The sequence below is a fragment of the Venturia canescens genome, chromosome 5 (genome assembly GCF_019457755.1).
Source record: "Venturia canescens isolate UGA chromosome 5, ASM1945775v1, whole genome shotgun sequence".
Taxonomy (NCBI): domain Eukaryota; kingdom Metazoa; phylum Arthropoda; class Insecta; order Hymenoptera; family Ichneumonidae; genus Venturia; species Venturia canescens.
In genome coordinates this window covers 13,440,833-13,463,658 of record NC_057425.1, presented here as the reverse complement: position 1 = coordinate 13,463,658, position 22,826 = coordinate 13,440,833, and the positions used below count along the sequence as shown (strand labels likewise).

Below are 22,826 nucleotides of genomic sequence, written 5' to 3'. Positions count from 1 at the left end.
TCATTGGATACTGAAGTATTAAAAAAACAAAGATTTTTGTTGAGATAAGTTTTCACAACAGGCAAAATTTCAAAACACAAAAACTAGGATTTTAATGGTTTCATTACAAGCATAGTACCGAAAGAAGTAAAATTGAGTGCTTTACTAAAACTGAATGTCAAAACATGACATTCAGTTTTTCTACATGATTTTAATAAAGTGACTAATTTAATTTGGTCCTGGTCCTGAAAAAATGACTGCCGTAGTTGTAAAATCGAGTAACCTTGTGAAATATTGTATGAAAAAATTGGAAATAGAAAATTGAATTTATTTTCCTATTCTTATGCAAGTTTGAATACATTACACCCTCGTTTGTAAAACTCCAAAGTTTTATCGTCTCTAACAATTCTTATAATAGTACAGATATCTTAACGATAATTTAAAAAATACTAGAAACTAAATCTAGTCAATCCTTTGGTTTCAGAAATTTACATTTCTTGTTTACTCGCTGCCTATCATGTCGCCTTTGTCGCTTAGTTTTAAATTTATTTTCCATTGACGTTATTTCTGAAGGTTTCCAACGTTTAGCCATTTGTTCATCTGAAATCTCAGCTTCTCGTTTTGGCTGTGTTTTTGCCAACTTTGCACTTTCTTCCAAGTCCATTAGTTTTTCTATCTCCAGATTCATTCCCTGGTAACTCACCCGACCGTCTCGCAATTGTTCACAAAACATGTAACTCGGTTCTATAATGAATCTGCCACTAAAAAATAGAACCAAGTATTATTTGTGAATACCAACAGAATTACAACAGCCGTTCATTCCTCTTCACTCGCACAACAGTGTTTTAATGATTATCAAAAAGGAAGGGAAATGTCAATTTTTCTTACGATGCATTTTTCATACGAGTCGTTAAGGCGCTACCAAAATATTCTTCTCCTTCCTCTTGATAGAGTTGTTTTTCTACCTTTTCCTTTGTTCTTTTCATGAACTGAAAATCGTCAATGTATCAACAAAATTGGTTATCAACTTATTTTTTTCATCACTGGCATTTCAACACTACGGTTTAACCTCAAATCATACCTTCATTTCCAAAATACTTTTGGACAGCTTCAATTTGTTCATTTCTCTACTGGCCATTTTTATAGATAGAATTAATATTTGACCCCGGCTCAGAGATATTAGTTCTTGTTTTGAAGCTTTGTTAACTAAATACTAATTAAATTAAATGTCGTCTGCAGGTTATGTCAGCAATGTCAGCATGCACGAACGAAATGTACAAACTTTTGTGATTTTTAAAAATCATATGTGCTGCCGTCTTTCGGTTACTTTGGGTTTCAATTACAATGATACAAAAAAATAAAAATTCAAAATGATTTCGAGTCACGATCAGCTATACGAGAGATTGGGCAAATAAAATATCTCAACATCGATAATATTCCTTGAAATCATAATAATCAACACAAATAGAGTGAAAAATATAGAAATGAATCGAAATCAGCCACGCATGGAAGCCTTGATTACAATGAAAAAAATTATTACAAGGTGGAAAAAGGTTCGAGAAATAAACGGTAGCGCCACGACACTAGTACCATCTACCGTTCCGACAATGAAGTATCGCAATTTTTGACAATCAATGATACTAAACGCGTACTTGTATTAAAATAATTCTTGTGCTCGTGCATAAACATCGGCCGGTTCCGAACACGAACACACCGAAGCTACCGAAGTAAGGTTTTTGAGGTTATGTTGTAGCAGTGTTTTTCGAATAGTTTCAAAAACGATTTAAAAAAAATGGGTTTAAAAGACGAGAAAAAACGGTCGAAATCGAAGAAAAAACATGAGTCCTCATCATCGTCATCATCGGGCTCGTCGTCTTCTTCCTCTGACTCGTCTTCGTCTTCGTCGTCATCGTCATCTTCGTCTTCTTCAGAGAGTAGCCCTGAAATTGCCAAACGAATGACACCTCCTCGCAGAGCAGACACAACTAAATACGACACACGAGGTCATACTCCAGAATTACAGAGCACCAGAACTTACGACGACTTTGATGTGCCAAGTAGAGATTATGATCCCAACACCGATAGAAAACATGAGTTGAAAGTGAGTACTGATGATAAGAAATCAAAACTCCTGGAAGAGCAAAAAATTTCGGAGTCAAGGAAAAAGAATAACGATCGAAAAGACAAAGAAGAGACAAAAAGTAGAAATGTTAGGGAACCAAAAAAGAACCCTGAAGATTCAAGGCCTGAAAATTTATTTGAAGACAGAAAAACAGAGACTAAAAAGAGTGAAGATAGAAAACAGGATTCTCACAGAAAAGACAAAGAGGAAAAAATTGAATATTCAAGAAGACATAAGGAGAATAACGAAAAATATAATGAAATTGTAAAAAATAATGATTACAAATCTGTAGAATGGAAGAAAAAAGAGGAAAGAAGAGACCAAGATAATCACAGAAAAGATGAAGAAGTAGAAAATAAAAAGAGTCTTAAAACTCTTTGCCAGCGGAGTTCAAATGAGGAAAGTGAACGCAGGGAACAGACAGGAAGCAATGAGGAGAAAAACTCTCATCAAAAAAGAAAGTCTGACAAGAAAGAAGACTTCAATAATGACTCTGGTAATAAATCAGAGAGAGCAAAACGTAGAAGATACAGTGGAGAAGACAAAGACGATTCCAAAGTTGATAGAGTCTGCAATGATCTGGAAAAAATTGATCGCTTTAGACGTTATAATGACAAAGATCAAAAGCACATTGAGGAAAGGAGAAATAATGGTGATCGGAAGAATGAGAATAAAAGGAACAACGACGATAGGAAGAATGAGGATAAGAGGAACAACGACGATAGGAAGAATGAGGATAAGAGGAACAATGACGATAGAAAATACAGTGATGAAAGAGGGCTTGAAAGGACAATGGAAAGAAGTGACGAATATTACAGGAACAGAGGCTGGAGTGGAAACAACAGAGAACGTGACCATCATAGAAGGAGTCCGAGAATCGATTCGGATGGCAGAGGGAGTCGTCGAATGGACGATCGTTATTCCTCGAGACGAAGCGAATACAACGACGGTAATCAAACGATGATGCGTCGTTATTGGGACAATGAGCCAAGGGATTTTGATAACAGGCGCAAACGCGACCACGAATCCGACGACGAATTTATTATAGGCGAGCGATTCTACGGCGACAACAATAGCAAACGAAATAGAAAAAACGAAGACACCCCCTCGAAAGACGATAAGAAAAACGCGACTGAGGAAACACCGGCGGATCCAGAAAAAATACCTCAATCCCAAAAACGTACCGTCGATCTTTTGACCTCCAAAACTGGAGGAGCTTACATTCCTCCTGCTAAATTACGCATGATGCAGGCTGATATAACCGACAAATCCGGTGCTGCTTATCAAAGAATTGCTTGGGAAGCTTTGAAGAAATCCATTCATGGACACATTAACAAAGTGAATACGAGCAACATCGGTTTAATTACGAGAGAATTGTTGAGGGAAAATATTGTCAGAGGGAGAGGATTGCTGGCCAGATCGATTATTCAAGCACAAGCCGCCAGTCCTACTTTCACACCTGTTTACGCTGCCCTCACTGCTATCGTTAACTCCAAGGTGAATATGATACCCAAAATTGCACTTTGATTAATTCAAACTTACCATCAATAAAGTGAAACAAAATTTCTAACAATATCGTAAGAAAGTCATTCTCAATAAATTTCATAAAAGAGAAACTTTATTTAAAGTTGGGTGAATACAATATTGCATTATTCCACACTCGAACAGCATGGTTTCTTGTCATTGGCATCTGAGTTTATTGACTCTTAACTCCCAAAATCTATGCCTAAGAAAATAAACTCTACAATGAGATTGAAAGCTGCCCCAATTTTCTATCTGATATAAAATGTTCCTCGTTTGACAAGGCTTAATTATATACTATTCAATTAATTTTTAATAACAAAGAGAATAGTCTCTTATGAAAGCTCATTCGGTAAACATTTGATAATGAAAATTGTATAATTTGCTCTATTAATAACTTTCAACTGAATTTTCAGTTTCCCAATATCGGAGAATTGTTACTGAAAAGGCTGGTGATACAATTCCGTAGAGGATTTCGTCGCAACAACAAGAAACTGTGTATTTCATCCGGAACCTTCATAGCGCATTTGGTGAATCAACGCGTAGCTCATGAAATACTAGCACTAGAATTTTTGACGTTGTTGGTCGAGACACCGACGGACGACTCGATCGAGGTCGCGATATCTTTTCTCAAGGAATGTGGCATGAAACTCACGGAGATGTCGAGGAAAGGGATTGAGGCGATTTTCGAGATGCTTAGGAACATACTTCACGAAGGACAACTGGACAAACGTGTACAGTACATGATCGAGGTGATGTTCCAAATTCGTAAGGATGGTTTCAAGGACCATCCAGCTGTGAGTGAAGAACTTGATCTCGTCGAGGAAGACCAACAATACACGCATCTCATAATGTTGGACGAGACGATGGATTCTCAGGACATTTTGAACGTTTTTAAATTCGATCCAGAATACGTTGCCAATGAAGAAAAATACAAACAACTGAGCAAAGAAATATTGGACACCGATAATAGTGGAACAGAAAGCGAAGGCGACGACGAAGACGCTGATAGCTCGGGCGAGGAAAGCAGCGACGAAGAAACCGAAGCTAAAGAAGGTGTTATTGTCGATAACACCGAAACGAATCTGACCGCACTTCGGAGAACAATTTATCTCACGATTCACTCGTCCCTCGATTTCGAGGAATGTGCTCACAAATTGATGAAAATGCAGCTCAAACCCGGACAAGAGATTGAACTTTGTCACATGTTCCTCGACTGCTGTGCGGAAATGAGGACCTACGAAAAATTCTTCGGATTACTCGCTGGCGTAAGCGTTTAATTTACTATTTTATTACATGCTTTTTCAACCTTTTTGCGTTATTAAAAATTCAATTCAATCAATTGTGGGAAAATTTAGCCAATTTGAGTAACTTAAAGTTTTGAGGTAAATGTTTAGATTTTTCTCAATTTGAAGTTCTGGGAAGAATGCTGAACTTCCAGATCAATATCTGTCAACAATTTTCGACTTTTTACTTCTTGTGTCTTTTAAAATATTGAGGAGTTAAGGATCTAAAAGAATGGACGAATTTTTTATTGATTATGACGAAGAGAAAAATTGCCTGATTGTTCATTGAACAAAATTTCATAACTTTCTGATATTAGTTTTAACGAAATTCATGTTCCGAAAGTGATGGCTGCATGTTCTCAGATTTTTATCGAATTATGGGTTTTGCGTATGCAAATGATATTCTTAGTAAGTAAATTTTATAATTTCCAGCGTTTCTGTGCCATCAACAAAATTTATGTCACACCGTTTGAGCAAATCTTCAGAGACTCGTACGACACGATTCATCGTTTGGACACCAACAAGTTAAGGAACGTGTCAAAATTCTTTGCACATTTACTGTTCACCGATTCGATTTCGTGGGAAGTTCTTAGTTGCATCAAACTGAACGAAGAAGATACGACGAGCTCAAGTAGAATTTTCATAAAGATTCTCTTCCAAGAACTTTCCGAGTATATGGGTTTATCGAAGCTGAATCAACGAGTTAAAGATGTGTTAGTATAACAATTTCTACATTTCCATTTCTGATCAAACCGATTGTTTTATTTTTAAAAAATTCATAATATTCAATGCACAGGACTTTACAAGAGGCTTTTGACGGTTTATTCCCACGCGATGATCCCAAAAACACGAGATTCGCGATCAACTTTTTCACATCCATCGGATTGGGTGGACTCACGTGAGTATAATCTTTCTTTCATTTTCCTGATAAAACGAAGAACACAAACAATCTGATTTACTATTTCCGTCTCGAGAGATCCAAATTCATTCCGTTTCTACTTTTTTTTCCTCAGGGACGATTTGCGCGAGCATTTAAAATCGAGGCCAAAACCCGCCGTGGTTTCGCCAGTGATAAAAGAGACCATTGAGTCATCGTCCTCGAGCTCCAGTTCGTCAGATTCTTCATCGTCGTCCTCTAGCTCCGAATCGTCGTCCGATAGTTCTGGTAAGTTGACAAAAAAATGTATTTCGTTCATTGAATGCCGCAGTAGTGCGAGTCTTCAGCATAAATAATATGTAGCATAAATGATGGAAAATTTATCAAGTGTCTGGTTTTCCCTAAATTTTACGATGTTCTTTCACGTCCTGCAATAAAATACAATTTTATTCAAAAAATTGTTCATTCCATTTGTTTTCTTTTGATCTCTTAGATTCGTCATCTTCGGATGAAGATAGAAGGAAGAAAAAGAAAAAGAAGAAGCTCGCAAAAACTTCGACGAAAGCAAAGCCGGACAAGCGGAAATCTCGATCGGAAAGAAATTCTAGCAGCGAGAGAAGCCACGGGAAAGGTCGAAAGGATAGGAAAGAGTCGAAAGATTCGAGGAGTAGAAGTAGCAAAAAATCCGAAAGAAGAAAATAGGAGAGAAAATTGACAATGTAAGAATAACGCACCATCGAGATAAAGTAATTTTCTCTAGCTATACTTAATCGATCATTCATGAATGAAGATGTTAACTTTATTTTTCTATGTAAGTACACAGAGCATCACGAATCCTTGAGATTATTTGAATTCGATCTGTGCAAAGAATAAAGGACACAAGTAACGAATGTACATTAGGCGAAGGTTACGATATTTTATTTTTAAATTACCACGACGTACGTTTTTTCGTTATTTGGATTTTAGTTGATAATTCACACCCACATCGAAATACGAAATCTCTTTGACATTTGCATCCTTGAGATGCAAGTCTTTTTTGCTCATTTACAATGTTAAAAATAAAACGAAACGTTTTTCGCTGAATCATTGTTGAATTCTTTTAGAAAGAAGCAGTTAGAACTTTGCCACATCGGTAGCTTCGAAATCGACACTGGCGAAGAAAAATTTCGTTGCATTATCGCAATTTAAGTTTAACTGGTATCAAGTAAAAAACTGAGAATTCATTTTTATCAAGCACACAATCGAAGAACGTATACTTACAAAATTTCATAACGATTAGTCTTTACGTATTTTAAATAATGGATTTTCACCATTGTCCACATCGTTAGAATAATGTGAAACGAAAAAAACGACCGTTCAATAATAGCGAATAAAAAAATAAAATTTGGTTCATAGCATTACGTTTACGAATTTCGTTATTCTTCAAATAATCCCGAATCATTTTTTTCCACCGGAATATAACGATTGTCTTTTCTAATCATCGTAATATATCAGAAATTTCAATTATTAATATTATTTAGATTTAAACAGGAGAAAATACTTTTTCGAATAAGAATTTGTGGAGGGTTTTTTGGTCAGTTATTCGTACGACTCTGAACGATCGAGTAAAAAAAATCGCTTATTTGAATGATCATTGAAATCAGCAAGCAATTAATCAGAAAATAGGACAAGAGATCGCTAATGCAACAAGAATTTGAGAGTCGAGTGATCTTGGATTCCCGACTTTAACCTTCTGGTATTTGTCATATTACAATCATGGCGAATTTAGAGTGGGCAATTGTGAGAAGAATTTAACCGTTTGCTACATTAGTTCAATGTTGAAAAAATAAATATAGAAATGTGCGTTCTCTCTTCTGTTCATATTTTTGATTCGTGATAAGTTCATGAGTATAAATTAATCGATCCGGATAGGTTTCAAGGTGATAAATAACGGATTTAAAATGCATGTCAAGTTATTGCTCAGGTAAAGAGAACAAACTTGAGCTTCCTTTCGATTGATTGAGAATATTTAAAGGAAAAATCGTTGCCCTTTTATCGATTGAATCCACTTAGAAAAACTAATATTATAGTTCTTCGAGTTTTCTTCAGCAAACTGGGCTGAGGGCAGGAGAATAAAATATCCAAGGACCGAAAAGAGTAATGAGCAATAAAGAGAAATTATTAGACGAGTAATTACGAAAGCACAAATCAATTGCCACGTGTTAGTCCAGTTTGTAAAACAATATTATCGATGACTAATCAATTTCTAGGTACAATATTCAATCACATTTCGTTTTCCCAGTCCATTTTTAACAATAACGCCCGAATACTCGGAAAATACTTCTGATTTGAAAGCAATGTTATCACCAACTGTTGTATCGGGATACGGCGAATTCTTAAACGTGCCAATTTTCAAGTGCACGCAAACTAACAATTGTGGCTCAAGAACACATCAGCTAATTGATTAATAATAGAAGTTTTACGAAGTGATAACATGGGAGATTATTCGGAAATATTACATAAAATGAAACACACGCGAGTCGGAAGATTAAAAATTTTGTACGTAAAAATGTTTCCCCATCGGTCTAACTCTTATTATGGTTTTTCACAAGTTTTATTATTTCACTTTTCGATCGTCCTTCGATAGATAATACTTCAGCCTTTTGCAAACCACTGGGATCTAGTAAAAAGTTTACTCCAATTATTTGTTTACAATTTCGAAAATCATAAAAATTAAAAAGAATTGCATTTAGGGAAAACATCGAGGCAAGAGTTTGCAAGAAGTTAATAGATCGTTATTCATTCTGCAAGTTTATTTGAATATGAAAAGATATTGAACTAATCTCTGATTTGTGCAATTTTTCTTCGCTTTGTTATTTCAGTCGTACTATCAGGAGGCTAAATATAGAGAATTACAAACAATGGGGAGCTGTTAGATTTCAGGAAAATGTTTAAGACAGTTAAAAGTTGTGTTTTCTTCCGTTAAATTCACTAACAATTTTTTTAATTTTCTTCCTCGAATATTCGTGCATCGATGTTCGATCAAAATTCTGACAAATTAATTGTTGTCTATGAGATTTTTAATGAAATATCGAAAAGGGAAAACTCTTGTTCTCCACGTTCGGGCAGCGATGAACTCCACGAGTTTTCTTTCTTTCCTTTTATGTTATCACGAATACAATAATCCTCCGGATTTGTCATCGAAAATGATTTACAAATTTCTACAAAAAATTCTGATACTAATGAAACAGAGTTATTACATCATGTTTTAACTTCACATGATCAAAGTTAAAAATAAAAGTATTGACTCTGTAAATTAATTTACCGCCTCCCTCGATGGACCTTTTCCCACAAATAGTGCTTTGCGAGATCATCAAAACATTCACAGATCCATCTAACATCAATGAAACGAACAAAAATATTAGTTTGTTAGTCGATCTAGTGCTAAATCGAAGCTTTTCTGAAAATCGATTAAACGCCAGGTCCTGGAAGAATAATCGCTTATTTCCAATGAAAAGCACTAGTGTATTGTGGAAAACGGAGTTATGAAAAAAAAATCCAACGATTGAGTTTTTATGCTTTCGATAAATCACATAAATTTCCTTAAAATCTCTCCAGTCGTTTTATTCGCGGTCGAGGGTCAGAAAGCCCTTGAATAAATGTAGGGTATCTTGAGAATGATCTATTAGATTAACTTTTGAAATCTTCGAGATATGCATCAATAGAATGCCAAAAAATGAATTCTTTACAATGTCTGACTATTCCCAACCCCCTAAAAATCCCAGGAACAGTATATGAGGGTTGCTGGAAAAGGTTTCCGGGAATCTCTGAAAGTCTCAACAGTGACTAATCCGTTGGATCTGAATTATGGAAAATTCGTTCCATCGTTTTCCGATCAACGTTTTTCTATCGCTTTCTTCGGTCGGTAGGTCCACCCTCGAAGCTCATTGCCAAAATATTGTTGGGTCCACATTGTTATCCGGCCCAAGTTGTTAGATTAGATTCCATTCTGCCGTCCTATTTAAAATCAATCAAAATAAGTATGTATTTTTCATTTGATAAAATCTGAAAAATAGGTGTCGCCGGATGGACGAAAAAAACTACAATCAGTTGATGACACACACGGTAGCCTGCCTATATGAGGCAGGTCGTCAGGCCGCGCGGACCCAGTCGCAACGAGGAGCCTTCGAAAGCCAGATTGAGGAGTTCGCCACTCATCACCAACGAACGAGAACTGCAACAATCAACACGATCTCCACCTCGAGGGGGCTGACATCGGACACGAACCGTGTCGTTGGAAGAAACATTACATCGAAATTATATCTCCGGTACCAGTGACACTTATTCAAGAACGTTTGAATTCCGATAACGATTGATAAATTCTATTGGTACGAATCAAGAAACTTGGGAAAGAAGTAGTGAAGGAAAGACGGAAAAAGTTGGTTGTAACATATCGTTTCCTACAGCAGCTGAAATCTAAAATGCCTCTAACTGTTGATGATTGCGAAGTAGCTTACTGCCTGTTATCCAGGATTTATATCAAGCATGGTAAAGAAAACGTAGATTTCGCCGTTAAATGTCAAGGTCAAACATTTAACCATACATTTATCGATTTTCCATCAACAATACATTTGAATGAAAATGTTAATCGTAAACTGAATTATCGTCAGTGTTCTCTAGATACGAAACAATCAACTCATGGGCTGCTAAAAGTTAAACTATTGGAATTTTTGTCATATTTCGCCCTATCACCAAAACCAGTTTTACTCATCGGATATTTTCAATATCCGTTCTTTCCACGTCTACAAGAAGCCATTCGAAAAACCAACATGGTTGATATGTTTTACGGTATTATTGCGGGCTTTGCCGATCCTCTTCCGATCATAATGGAAAAGTTTCCAAGTCGAACGGAAATGGAAAAACGCCGATTGCCCCCTGTGGTACGAGAGTTCCTCACACAACATGAGTCAGAAGAAATGAGCGATGTGAGAGTGAAGCTGAATACTCTGGAAAAAATTGTAAATGAATTCGGATTAATGTCCGACTTAATCAAGAGCAGTATGTCTTATGCAGAATCTATTACAAGAGGCTTAGACGCCCGAAAAATCGCTGACATTGATCAAACTTTCCAAAACTCGATAAAATTCGGAATTATTGCAATTTTAAAAAAAATGGAACGATCATTGCTTCCATACGTACAATTGAAGAAAGTTTATGATCAGAAGGGCTCTGATGGAATCGAAAGATTATTATTATCCCGAGAAAGAAGCAATGGAGAACAATTCATGAGCGAATCCGATCGATTAAACCTGAGGAAACTACGTAAGCTTGAAAGTCGGGAGCAACAGTACTACGAAAAAAAGCCCTTTTCCAACCGGAAAAATAAACGAAACATTGTTGAAGAAGAGTTTTTACTCAACCAAGTCCCAATAAGCCAAATTACGCCAAGTCAGATTCAAAAGGACCAGTCATCTCGTGGTGAGTTTCCATTTGGGAGGAGTTCTTTTTCCGAGAATTTAGTCGACAACGTCCCAATTAACCAGTCGCGTACTACCGAAAACATCTCGGATCAATTTTTGGTGAAGTATCCATCAGTTTCTATAAACTTTGATGAGAAGGTCCCAGGTAACCAACTTCCAAATTACCCGGTAGCAGGTAATCAGCTTCCAGTTGCGAACCGTCCTTTTTACGAGGATAACGCTGACAACGTTCCAGTTGACCAATTTCCAAACTACGAGACAGCGGGTAATCAGCGTTCAGTTGAGAATCGTCCTTTTAACGAGAGTTTCATTGACAACGTTCCAGATAACCAGTATCCAACCATCGGAGAAGTCATGCAACAGATTTTTCTGAAGTACCCTTCATTGCCTGTGAACTCCGATGACAACGTCCCAGTTGACCAATTTCCAAATTACGATGTAACAGGTAATCAGTTTCGAGTTGCGAACCCTCCTTCCTACGAGAGTTACGCTGACTACGTCTCAGTTGACCAATTTCCAAACTACGAGGCAGCTGGTTATCAGCATTCAGTTGAGAATCGTCCCTTTTACGAGAATTACGACTACAACGTCCCAATTTTCCAATCACCCAACTTCCCGGTACCCGGTAATCAGCTTCGCTTTGAGAATCGTCCTTTTTATGAGAATTACGCTGACAACGTCTCACGACACCAGATGCCCCATGCCCAAGAAGGTATTCATCAGCTTCAGATTGGGCATCCTTCATCTTCCGAAAACTTCATTGACGAGGTCTCCCTTCACCAAGGATTAATTAACAAACATTGACAAGACCGGGAATTAATGGAACAATGGCACTAGACATTTTATTCACATGATATTTAAAGCGTGCATGAAAAATGTATCTTTATCAATATTTAAATTATAATACATTCATATTGAAGATTGATACATGCACACATTGGTTACAATAAATAGATTATTTTCGACTCTGTTTTTGTGTTAGTATTTCATTTTATAATTTACCTTAATTTAATCAAGAGACGCGGTAGCGGCTCGATGCCAACTTTAATTAACTTAAATTTATAATTCAACTTCAATATAAGTGGCGTACCTCAATGATATAGAAATGACGACAGGATAAGAATGGGAAAATTCATATATGCCTGGAAATTTAGGCAATATATGACAGATATCCATTTCCAAAATGTTGAATATAACCAAGTCACCGAAGTCTCATAATAATGAAGCAACGATGGGACTGGCACATCGGATTATTTCATCTTCATTGGAAAATTGCACCATTATATTTCGAAACGGGAATCGGCAATAATTTAAAAACACACACAACGTTAATCCTGAAAATAGCATGCAGGACCATGGCATGCAGCCATATAACTATATAGCAGTCAGGTTGGCTAGGTCGGTATCTCACATTTCTTATTTCGATAAAGCGAGAATACTGTTCGTTCAGTCCGTGAAAATTCAGTTGTGGATTTTTCCTCGTGCAGTTGAGTAAAATCTCCTCCATTAGGAAATTAAATGTGACTTCGATATTTTTTCCAAATATGAAAGAAAATTGAGCTGACGATATGAAAATTGAGTTACGTTGGAGAAAAGGCGGCATAGGCACACTTTTTTGCCCTACTTGACTGTGCAGGAATTGACCGCAGCAAAAAAGCGCCACTTTGCGGAACGCTCAAACCTTAAATTGTTGCATTCGAAATTTTCCTCCTAACACTTAACTCTTGCTATATAATTACGGATTAGTTTCGTTAGAGAAAAGATAACGAAAAATACGGGTTGTAAGCATGTTCATGCTCATCATGAACACAAATAAGAAATTCTACTTGACAGGTTTGTAAAAACAATTTCGTGTTGTCGCGTCTGCTTCAGATATCAATACTGTTATCAACTACTCATTATGGTTATAACGCAGCGTGTTTCAGGAAATAATTTTCATCAAATATTAAAGTCAAAAGATGCACCATATATCGCCGTACTCGAGGTTAGACAATTGCCCCCACTTTCGAATTGATACTTGCAAGTAAATATTATAGAACAGTGCTTAATTTGGGGCTTTACACGATATAAATGAAGAGATGATTACCATGGAAATCGTTTTGCGTTATGTTTTGTAAAATATTCGCTATCGTATGTAAGTAGTTACGTTTAACGGGTACCTGTTTGTACTACTGGTCCATCAATTGACAGCATATTACCGGCACCAATGGAATAAAAATTCATTATAGAACAAATTGATCATTTGTCTCACAATGGTCAATTTGTCCGGCCAACTTCATAGAAGTTTGCATACACGCGGTCAACGAGAGCGGCGAGAACTCACAGAAACGATTGTACCGTGAGACGAAAAACAACGAATGGAGAGTTGGATTTCACTCACGCATCGTTCCAACATATATATTTGATAGATACAATATTTGTTGCTTATTATCTCGTGTGGTTTTTTTTTATCACCGAATCACACTTCATATCGTGAAATAAAACAGACCCTGCTTCAAATTCCGTTCGATATAATATACATATTCTCTCGCGAATGCAGTTATCCGAGAATAGAAAGTACAAAAGGTGTGTTTCTCGTAAATGACACCGATCCTCCCACGTAGGGTATGGCCAGTTCATGCTTTAGGTATGTAAAATCGCCATGATATTCGATTTTCAATTACAACTATCATCTAAGTATCGAATAGGTAATTTTTTTATTATTCCGTCGTGCGAAACGAAAAAGCTGATTCCCCCACGTGCTCAAAAAACTTCAGCTTTCAACTCTACAGCTGACCAATTGTTTTGCGATTGTTGTCGAGGTTATCCCAGTAAATATTTGACAGTTACAGCAATCTTCGATATTCAAATGTCACAATGAAAAATCACCTGCTTTTCGGTATTCGAAAATATAAGTTTGATCGTTCTACTTGTTTATAGAATAAATATTTATTTTAAATATTCATGAAACTATTATTTTACTCTTTCGAAACTTCATTTTATTGCCAAGTTGAAAAACGTTTAATTATTTGAAAGAAAAGGGCATATTTTAGTTATCTATTGGTTTTGTTTCTAGCATACATCAGTCGGTTCCTGTTCTCTGGATAATTTTATTCTATGCAATGTTTTGACCATTCTACATTGCAGCATTAAGTTCGAGACTAAACTTTGAATATGTGTTTAATTTATCAGCAATGTCGACGAGTATGGATTTGAGAGGCCACCGAATTTTGACTATGGGACTTATGAGGATTTTATGTCTGATTATCTGAAAGTTCTTGCAAAAAGAGCCAAAAAATGGGCTGAAATAATTGGTGAAGGCAAATCGTTACAACGAAGTTTAACCATAAAGCGTTATGTACGCAAAGGCATTCCAGGGGAGCATAGAGGCATGGCAAGTTAATTTCGACTATTCATTGAAATTCTATCAATCATAATTTCGAATCTGACTTCGAATCCCTTCATAATGTATTCGTTGATGCTAATGCTCAAATTATTTTATTTAATTGAAATGATTTTTCAATTAAAAGGTATGGCTAGCTGTGAGTGGTGGGGAAGAACTTAAGAATGCCTCACCCCATTTATATCAGAGATTATTAGAAGGTCCACACAACTGCCAGGTTGTAGACATTATCAAAACGGATTTACCACGAACCTTTCCTGATAACATATTCTTCAATAATACTGAGAATCATCAACATCAACTTTACAATATTCTATTAGCTTTTGCTCATCAAAATGAAACTGTTGGCTATTGTCAAGTAAGAAACTTTGTATTTACACCATTATTTCATTACTTCTTTGCACTTTAAGTATTTAATTTTCCAACGCAGTAGTGTGTGAACTGAAGAATTAACATTGTTGTCATTGTCAATGTCATCATTGTTTTCAGATTTTTAATTCTGACATTACATTCACGACTAAGATCGTTTCGATCGATCACGGTTTTTGTCAATTCTATATGAAATCGTAATTATTAATCAAAATAATTAATAGAAATGTGTTATGAATAATTCTTTGCTTTAACACGATTTTGAATTCTCAGGGACTGAACTACATTGCAGGATTATTACTATTAGTCACAAAGAGTGAGGAAACAGCATTTTGGCTGTTAAAAATATTGATTGAAAAAATATTACCAGAGTATTATACACCGACCATGGATGGTCTGCTCACTGATATAGATGTGCTCGCAGAGCTTGTTAGGTAAATTTAAATTATTTCTTAATTAGACCAGTTGGATTTTGATCCTAAGCCAGAGTAACGCTATTACAGATTAAAAATGCCGGATGTTTATCAACACGTAACAGAGTTGGGTCTACCATGGGCGGTGATAACAACCAAATGGTTTGTTTGTTTATTCGCCGAAGTATTACCAATAGAAGTAAGCAGTAATTTTTAATTTAACATGATTTTTACTATAAAAAGTTATCTAATGGAAATATCAATAGTCGTAATCTAGAAAAATTTTAAACCGGATTGTTACATTCTTAGATTGTAATATCGATATCAGCAAAAGAATAACCACTGATGTCTCAATATCAAAAATGTAGTTTCCAATTGTTTTTTATGATTTTAAAATAATATTATTACAAAGATGCTGATTAATTTTACAGACTACTTTGCGAATATGGGATTGCCTGTTTTACGAAGGTAATAAGATAATATTCCGTGTTGCATTGACACTCATAAAACGGAACAAAGAAAATTTAATTTCGTGCCAAGATTTTTCGTTGTTGGCCGAATGTTTCAAGGACATAACGAAGGACAGCATTGTTTTACAGTGCCATGATTTTATGCAGGTGAGATAAAAATTTTCCAAACACTTTTTCCTAACGCAATGTCACTATCCCTCGATTTTTTTATTATAGAGCATTTTTAAAGTACCTGGTTCGATGTCAGGAGGCACGATAGCCAAATTACGGGCCAAGGTCACTCAAGAGAGGATTAATCAGAAGCTTACTAAATTAGGAAGATAGTAGAGATTTAAAAAAGATTAAGAGAGAGAGAGAGAGAGAGAAGCGAGCGAAAAACTCGTACCACCGTCGTGCTCTAGTCAATAATGTCATGAAAGACAATTTATGAGACAGAACGAAAATAAACGAAGAACGAACAAAAAAATGCAACTAACCACGATTGTATAAGATTAGTATGTACAATATTTTATCATGTAAGTGATTTTTTTCACAACTATTATAATAATGTTATATTGTATTGTAAATCGTTATTATATTGAGTGATGCTCATAGTTTAATAATTATTGATACGAAACAGTTCAATTATTAGCTTCGTATACAACAAAAACATATGCTTTTTGTTGCTCATTGGTAAATCGAAAAATGATTTTATCAAACAATCGTTGGATACTTACGAGTTTTCACAAAAAATGAGAAGCAAAAAAACGTACAATGTACATCAATAGAAATATATTTATACGTATAAATATATATACATATGTCCACATTTAGCTATTTATTCACATTTGAATGAAGTTACATTCACATACTTATGGTTCATCGAGTAAGAACAAGAAAGAGCCACTTATTTATAGATTATTATGTACATTTGAAAATTTGTTTCCTATAACAAATGAATCATTCGTCCAAATTAAATAATCATCCTACAACAAATTGATCTTCATTTCATCCGGACTTTTCCATCAAATCTTTTGCTTCATTTATTTTTGCTGCTAAGTACGGAGAACCGCCTCGATCGGGGTGATTGGCAGACATCACTTTTTTAAATTGCTCTTTGACTTTGAGCTTGTTGGCTGTTGGTGACACTCCAAGAATCAGACTCGCCTCCCTTCTTGTCATTGTCGGCTCAAACCCACCCTTATAATATTTACTGTTCGCCAAAGACTGAAAAGTAAGTTCTTTTTAGGAGTGGTAGAGACAATTACAATCAATGCGGCAGTGTGACCTAATTGTAACATTTTTGCCTACAAAACTGTTAATTATGTTAAAAATTCTTCAATTATTGGGTCACAAATGTTCAATCATCAGAGTCATCAGTAAAGATTTTTAGTTCTCTACGAGTAATGTGTGCTCTTGGAGCATTTTATTCAATATTGAATTGGCATGGGCATCAGGCGTTGCACAAATTGAAAAAATAGGAATGAGGAAACATTTCTTCATGAATTATCTATGGATTTTATTAGCCCTCTAGACCAAATTTAAAAAGTATATTTAATCATTTCAGCAGTATAAATTTGATACGTACCTGTGAATCTAGTTTTGGCATTGTTTTGAGGGCTTCAGCCATTTTTTCAGTTAGCATTGGCATTCTTCTAATTATGAATCGTCCTCCAAATCCAATGATGGCTATTCCTATGCCTGCGACTACCGCTGTACTTGCCTCAAAGAGAATTTAATATTTATTTTGAAAATTCTATCGTGAATATATACTAAACAATATGCGTAGTTTATGATGTGTGGTTTTGTTTGTTTTGCTACTCATTGCAGAACGATGACTAGTTAGGAAAGGGATTGTTAATAAAAAAATCCATGAGCATATGTTTGAAAAAAGTTCTTTTTGTTTAAGGGAACAGTGAAACATAAGATTCTATTTTATTGTTGTACGTTTTTAAAACGTGTAAAATGGTATTAGTTCCTGTATAGTTTAACCTCAAACACGTAACCTCCAAATTATAGGTCTCCCATATCTGTAATCGTAAATGCCAGGGGTTCCAGTTTTTTGAATAGATAAATTGTCTTAGAAATATATTAATAAATGGAAGATTAAAGTTGACACTGTTGATGTTCAAAATTTAGATGGCTTTAGCGATTTTTATTTTTCCCATATTTTCATCAAAGTTCGTGGCAGAGTGTGGTTGTCATCAGTTGATAGAACATGCAATTTATTTTTTTTCTAATCTGTGAATTGAAACATTTATTGAAGTGTATTTACCATCTTTGTTCTATTCAAAAAGAACGACGTAAATTCTGACTAAGTAGATCGAAACTATGTGTGCGTTGATAATTGCATTCGTATTTCGTCACGTTTTTGCTTCGATGACTTCGATGAAATCTCACATGAGAATGTACACGAAACACATGATCAGTTACGCCGAATCAAGTGCACAGCAGTGCACTAGTTTACAACAGTTTGCGAATAAAGAGCGCTGGATTGAGGGCGGACGGTGAGTTCGAAGTTTTTAATAATTATGTGAAAATGAATGAACCTTTGATTTTCTAGATATATTAGCGATAAATTCAAAGAGTTTCAAAGTGAAAACAGGTTAAACGAATTTTCGGTCCTTTAGATATCCACAAGGGGGTTCCCTTGTCGCAATAAAAATTTCGTCTGCTCATGTCATGATTTCGTACTTTTGCGTTACAAGAGTTTCGGGTCTAGAAACTACCTGAATTGCGGAGCATCATTATCAAAACACATCAATTGTTTGCAAAAAAGGAAGTGAACTAGAAACATTAAATTAACCAGCAAACCGTCATTCAATATTTCGAAAATCGGCGAGAAAAATACAAATAATACGTTCGTTCAATTAACCATTCAACTGCGGAGCTTAAAGTTCAGACATTGTTAGAATACTTAATTTTTTTTTTAATGGGGGTTCAAGACGTCCTGAGCTATGTTCTTTTCACAAACCCAATTAGTTCGACTGCTGGTTCGTATGCAAAATTAGCAGCCTCTTCTGTAAGTACTTCAAAATAAACAAAAAATTCGTTTATTTCAACTTTTTTGTTGGAAAAAAAGACGAAAAGTTATAAGATTTACTTCCAATTATGTATTTTCTAATTTACCATATCAGAATTTGCAATTGCTTGACATGTCATGTTGACTTTTTGTGTGATGAGGTTAGAAATAATAAAACATTTCGAAAAAACAGAGTGATCAATTTATATTGATCGAAATAATTTATAGGCTTAAATTTAAGTAAATAGCTATCAATTTTTTGTTTATTAACCGAATGAACTAATGGATCTATTCGAATAAAGCATTGAATCGCATATCTTTAAAAAATATGAAAAAGTTGAATGATTATTTTTTCTTTATTTTCTTGCAACCTAAACAACCCTCATTTCTGAATATCTGCCTCTCAGAACCTTGCATTTTTATTGATCATATGAGCTAGTGGCATTATGCAATGCAGGTTGTCAATTACACCGGACTGACTCCAAAAATCGAATATAAAATGATACCTCCGGAGCCATTGTGGAAAATAGCTGCAAGATCTGGCCCATGGATGAGGATCGCAGCTCTCAGCGGAGCCGCTGCAGTCATTCTTGGAGCAATAGGAGCTCATAGTTAGTATTTCAATTATCACTAAATATTTCCAGTAATTCTTTCATGTTTTTCTGTTACCCAAATATGTTCTTGAATAATTCATTTTTAATCACGACCAAAGTACTTGTACTGTTATTTTTAAATATTTTTTTGAGACTTTCCAATTAACAACAAGCATGCCTGTTCTGTTCTTTGGTCTTTTCTATCTATTTTTCTACTATTCATGTTTTTTTTTTTATATCAACAAACCATTTAGAATTCTTTATCATTTTTTGAAATCTTGTTTCATTGAAAATTCATAGGAAAGTATCCAGATGACAAGGGTCTTGAACAGAAGCAAGTATTTGATACTGCAAACAGATACCACTTCATTCATGCTCTGGCAATGATGGGACTGCCGTTTTGCAGGGTTCCAATTCTGGTAAACCCCTTTAATTATTTTTGTATTCTAATGATTATAGGGTGACGTTTGTGTTCTCTGTGGCAGCAAAAAATTTTTTTCATGCGAGTTTGAAATTTTGACTTTTCTGTAAGTTTAAATAGATTGAGAATATCGATTCAGATTCTAAAGCTGACTTCTCCTAGGCCAAACTAGTTTATCCCAAAAATTATGAAAAAAAATTTATCTTGTGGCCAAAATCGCGTTTCTAATGATTATAGGGTGACGTTTGTGTTCTCTGTGGCAGCAAAAAATTTTTTTCATGCGAGTTTAAAATTTTGACTTTTCTGTAAGTTTAAATAGATTAAGAATATCGATTCAGATTCTAAAGCAGACTTCTCCTAGGCCAAACTAGTTTATCCCAAAAATTATGAAAAAAAATTTATCTTGTGGCCAAAATCACGTTTAACTATTCAATGAATGACTAATTAAATTTAGGATTGTAAGTCATGAGACGTCGAGTCATTTTATACTCTACGAAACTTGGAAAAAATTAAAAAAATTGCAGATTATTTTGCAAAAATCTTTCAAAGTAAATTAATGATATTTTTTCTCATGATAATACATTAAGAGCAGTATTTAAGAAATTGAAAAAAATGCTCAATATTTTCAGGCAGCAAGTTTCATGGTGACAGGAACATTCCTATTTTGCGGTACTTGTTACTACACCGCATTCACAGGTGACAAACGTTTCAGCCGGTTCACACCGATCGGTGGCACATGCCTCATTCTAGGCTGGTTATCGATGTGTATTTAAGAAGAAAATACGGCGCACAAATTCATATTGACGAATAAATTCTCAAATATTCGAGTTCTAATGTACGAGAAATGGAAGAAAACAAATTTGCGATGATGGTGTATATTTTTAAAACATGACAGTAGAAAAAAAGAAGAAAGCGAGTTTTTGCAATGTATTCCGTTGTACAGCAAGCTTGGTGGGTGCTTTAAAATAAAGGATTTTTTTAGGAGATTCGGATCGTTCATTGAGTGCACGGAGAAACTTCCAGCCCAAAAAAATTTCATATATATTATCTTACGTCGGTGTTTATTGAAGGAATTTTTGCAAAGGAACAAATTCAATGAATTGAAATGAAATATCGTCTATACCTAACCGATCGATATAAATATAACTTTGTTATTATTTTTTTTTTTTTCATTTTATCAGTATATGTCAGATGATTTTAGGGAAATGTATCCTCGACCGAAATCCGCGTTAATCCGATGGGTATTTACGACTTTGTTGTATTTTCCGTAAATTTTTCATGCTTTATCCCAAAACGTACTGATATTCCATTTCACACAGTCATCGTCGACTTTTCATCTCTGTGTTCATATTGTTTTGCCTGCTCAACTGTCGAGTTTGAAACGTTAAATTGTAATAATCGCAGCTCTTTTTATTACGTAATGTTTTTATCAATCGTGATTTGTTGTTTACCGACACAGATAATAAAAAATAATGCTATTTCCCGTTTCATAATGGCTTAATGAATAACATATCATTCATAACAGATCGCCAAAATTAAATGAACGTGAACAATTCGTGAGACATCGCCAGACCAGATGAGAGAGACTTTAATTATCAGATTAATGGATAATTATGGTGTGAGGAATCGTTACGTAAAAATGGCACAATAAAACGAGCCAGCGAACAGAATTTCACTACGAATTTGCGGTGAATCCTTCTCTTTTCGACAAACTAAACAACTCGCTCAACTTCAATTATTTTCAAATCCTTTCAATCATGAATTCCTAACAGCTAGTTTGGCAAGCAGTAATTCCTTAATCGTAAAACGCATGAGCCGACAGCAAAATGAAAAGGAACAAGAAACAAAAAAATTAGAACTCAGATCCTTAACACCGATGAAATTTTTATCGAGTGTCTTACAGAAAAAACAAAAACAGGGAAAAAAAGAAATTAGAGTAATGATAAAAAAGAAAAACAACGATACAACAATTCGTAATAATATTGTGATTAAGTTCCGATTAGCGAAACCGATGACATTTCCCAAATATTATAACTTAACTTTAATCGAGAGTATTTCGCAATTGAGTAGAAATCTATTCTCTCAACAGTGAAATCGAAGTTATCGTTTATCATTGTCCTTCGCTTTGTGGTTTGTTACTTAATTTCATAGTGTTATGCTTAACCACTCTTGCCACTCGAACTCGTAACGATGTGAAAACAAATGATGGTTTTTCACGATTCGATGTTCAAATGCAATGAGTCACCTCAAAGTGTAAGAGGGAAAAAAATCTAGAAATAAAACGAGGGCGTTGCGACGACCTGGCGATGCTCAGGAAAAAAGTCCGTTAACGCAACACACCTACGCAAATAAATGATTGACCTAATATTCCTCACCTACGAATAGACAAATATCAAACAATGAATGATAATTGGTGATAGATCGTCTTAAAATTAAATACTACTATCAACTACATATGTATAGAGAGGTGTTTGCACGTTTTAAGTTCGTTTACCGAGAGCTTTCCACTGATGACTTCCTTCCTGCGTGTTGTTTATCTGCCCGGAGAGGGCTCTTTGACGATACGAACAGTGAACACGAGAGATCGATTAGAAAGAAAAAAAAGAGCGAAAGAAAAAAAGAATTATGAACGTACGAATGACTGGAACGATCCGAATATTCGCGAGCTAAAAAAACACGTGGTTTTGTATTTTTATTGATTTTTTTCTTCTTTTTCTCTTTTTTCTTTAAAACGTTATGTACTTTCTCTACGGGACGTGAACTTGTATTTTGTTTGTTTTTTCTTTCTCTTCCTTAAATTACTATGAAATTTTCAAGTGACGCTATTGCGGCGAATCTCTACAACATTTGTGTTTCTCTCGCATTTACGGCGATCTTCTACGTTTCGCGTCTTGTCCCCGACAGGCCCTTCTCACAGATGATTATGATAATGA

At 35.2% G+C, this 22,826-nt stretch overlaps 5 protein-coding genes and 2 long non-coding RNA genes across 11 annotated transcripts; 3 read left to right on the top strand and 4 right to left on the bottom strand.

Moving 5' to 3' along the window:
* Window positions 1–286: 286 nt before the first annotated feature.
* Window positions 287–1,386, bottom strand: Mpp6 (M-phase phosphoprotein 6). The gene is made up of 3 exons (XM_043419438.1): window positions 1,061–1,386; window positions 868–968; window positions 287–740 (listed from the first exon to the last, which is right to left on the bottom strand). Exons 1-3 carry the CDS (start codon window positions 1,115–1,117, stop codon window positions 446–448), a joined length of 453 nt encoding a protein of 150 aa, XP_043275373.1. The 5' UTR covers window positions 1,118–1,386; the 3' UTR covers window positions 287–445.
* A 162-nt stretch (window positions 1,387–1,548) lies between these two features.
* Window positions 1,549–7,182, top strand: LOC122410931 (pre-mRNA-splicing factor CWC22 homolog). The gene is made up of 6 exons (XM_043419424.1): window positions 1,549–3,598; window positions 4,039–4,890; window positions 5,341–5,621; window positions 5,705–5,806; window positions 5,922–6,073; window positions 6,279–7,182. The coding sequence occupies exons 1-6, from the start codon at window positions 1,772–1,774 to the stop codon at window positions 6,485–6,487; spliced, it is 3,423 nt and encodes a 1,140-aa protein (XP_043275359.1). The 5' UTR covers window positions 1,549–1,771; the 3' UTR covers window positions 6,488–7,182.
* Window positions 5,649–13,533, bottom strand: LOC122410940 (uncharacterized). Its single transcript, XR_006261035.1, has 2 exons — window positions 13,404–13,533; window positions 5,649–6,070 (listed from the first exon to the last, which is right to left on the bottom strand). It is a non-coding gene; the product is annotated as an uncharacterized lncRNA (long non-coding RNA).
* Window positions 6,563–12,782, bottom strand: LOC122410939 (uncharacterized). 2 transcript variants are annotated; one of them, XR_006261034.1, is made up of 3 exons: window positions 12,656–12,782; window positions 12,335–12,503; window positions 6,563–9,781 (listed from the first exon to the last, which is right to left on the bottom strand). It is a non-coding gene; the product is annotated as an uncharacterized lncRNA (long non-coding RNA). The 2 variants fall into 2 exon arrangements; XR_006261033.1 differs by lacking the exon at window positions 12,656–12,782 and having other exon boundaries at window positions 12,335–12,649.
* On the top strand, window positions 12,945–16,853 carry LOC122410933 (growth hormone-regulated TBC protein 1-A-like). Of its 4 annotated transcripts, XM_043419426.1 has the most exons (8): window positions 12,945–13,077; window positions 13,160–13,228; window positions 14,416–14,617; window positions 14,754–14,984; window positions 15,269–15,429; window positions 15,499–15,607; window positions 15,840–16,025; window positions 16,095–16,853. In XM_043419426.1, the coding sequence occupies exons 2-8, from the start codon at window positions 13,203–13,205 to the stop codon at window positions 16,200–16,202; spliced, it is 1,023 nt and encodes a 340-aa protein (XP_043275361.1). In that variant the 5' UTR covers window positions 12,945–13,077; window positions 13,160–13,202; the 3' UTR covers window positions 16,203–16,853. The 4 variants fall into 4 exon arrangements, with proteins under 4 accessions (XP_043275361.1, XP_043275363.1, XP_043275362.1 ...); XM_043419428.1 differs by lacking the exon at window positions 13,160–13,228 and having other exon boundaries at window positions 12,974–13,077; XM_043419427.1 differs by lacking the exons at window positions 12,945–13,077; window positions 13,160–13,228 and adding an exon at window positions 13,741–13,870.
* On the bottom strand, window positions 16,681–18,372 carry LOC122410938 (mitochondrial import inner membrane translocase subunit TIM14-like). Its single transcript, XM_043419439.1, has 3 exons — window positions 18,133–18,372; window positions 17,446–17,580; window positions 16,681–17,084 (listed from the first exon to the last, which is right to left on the bottom strand). The coding sequence occupies exons 1-3, from the start codon at window positions 18,133–18,135 to the stop codon at window positions 16,866–16,868; spliced, it is 357 nt and encodes a 118-aa protein (XP_043275374.1). The 5' UTR covers window positions 18,136–18,372; the 3' UTR covers window positions 16,681–16,865.
* Window positions 18,373–18,610: 238 nt separating this feature from the next.
* Window positions 18,611–20,877, top strand: LOC122410935 (transmembrane protein 256 homolog). Its single transcript, XM_043419433.1, has 4 exons — window positions 18,611–18,879; window positions 19,337–19,490; window positions 19,773–19,891; window positions 20,523–20,877. The coding sequence occupies exons 1-4, from the start codon at window positions 18,790–18,792 to the stop codon at window positions 20,664–20,666; spliced, it is 507 nt and encodes a 168-aa protein (XP_043275368.1). The 5' UTR covers window positions 18,611–18,789; the 3' UTR covers window positions 20,667–20,877.
* Window positions 20,878–22,826: the final 1,949 nt, after the last annotated feature.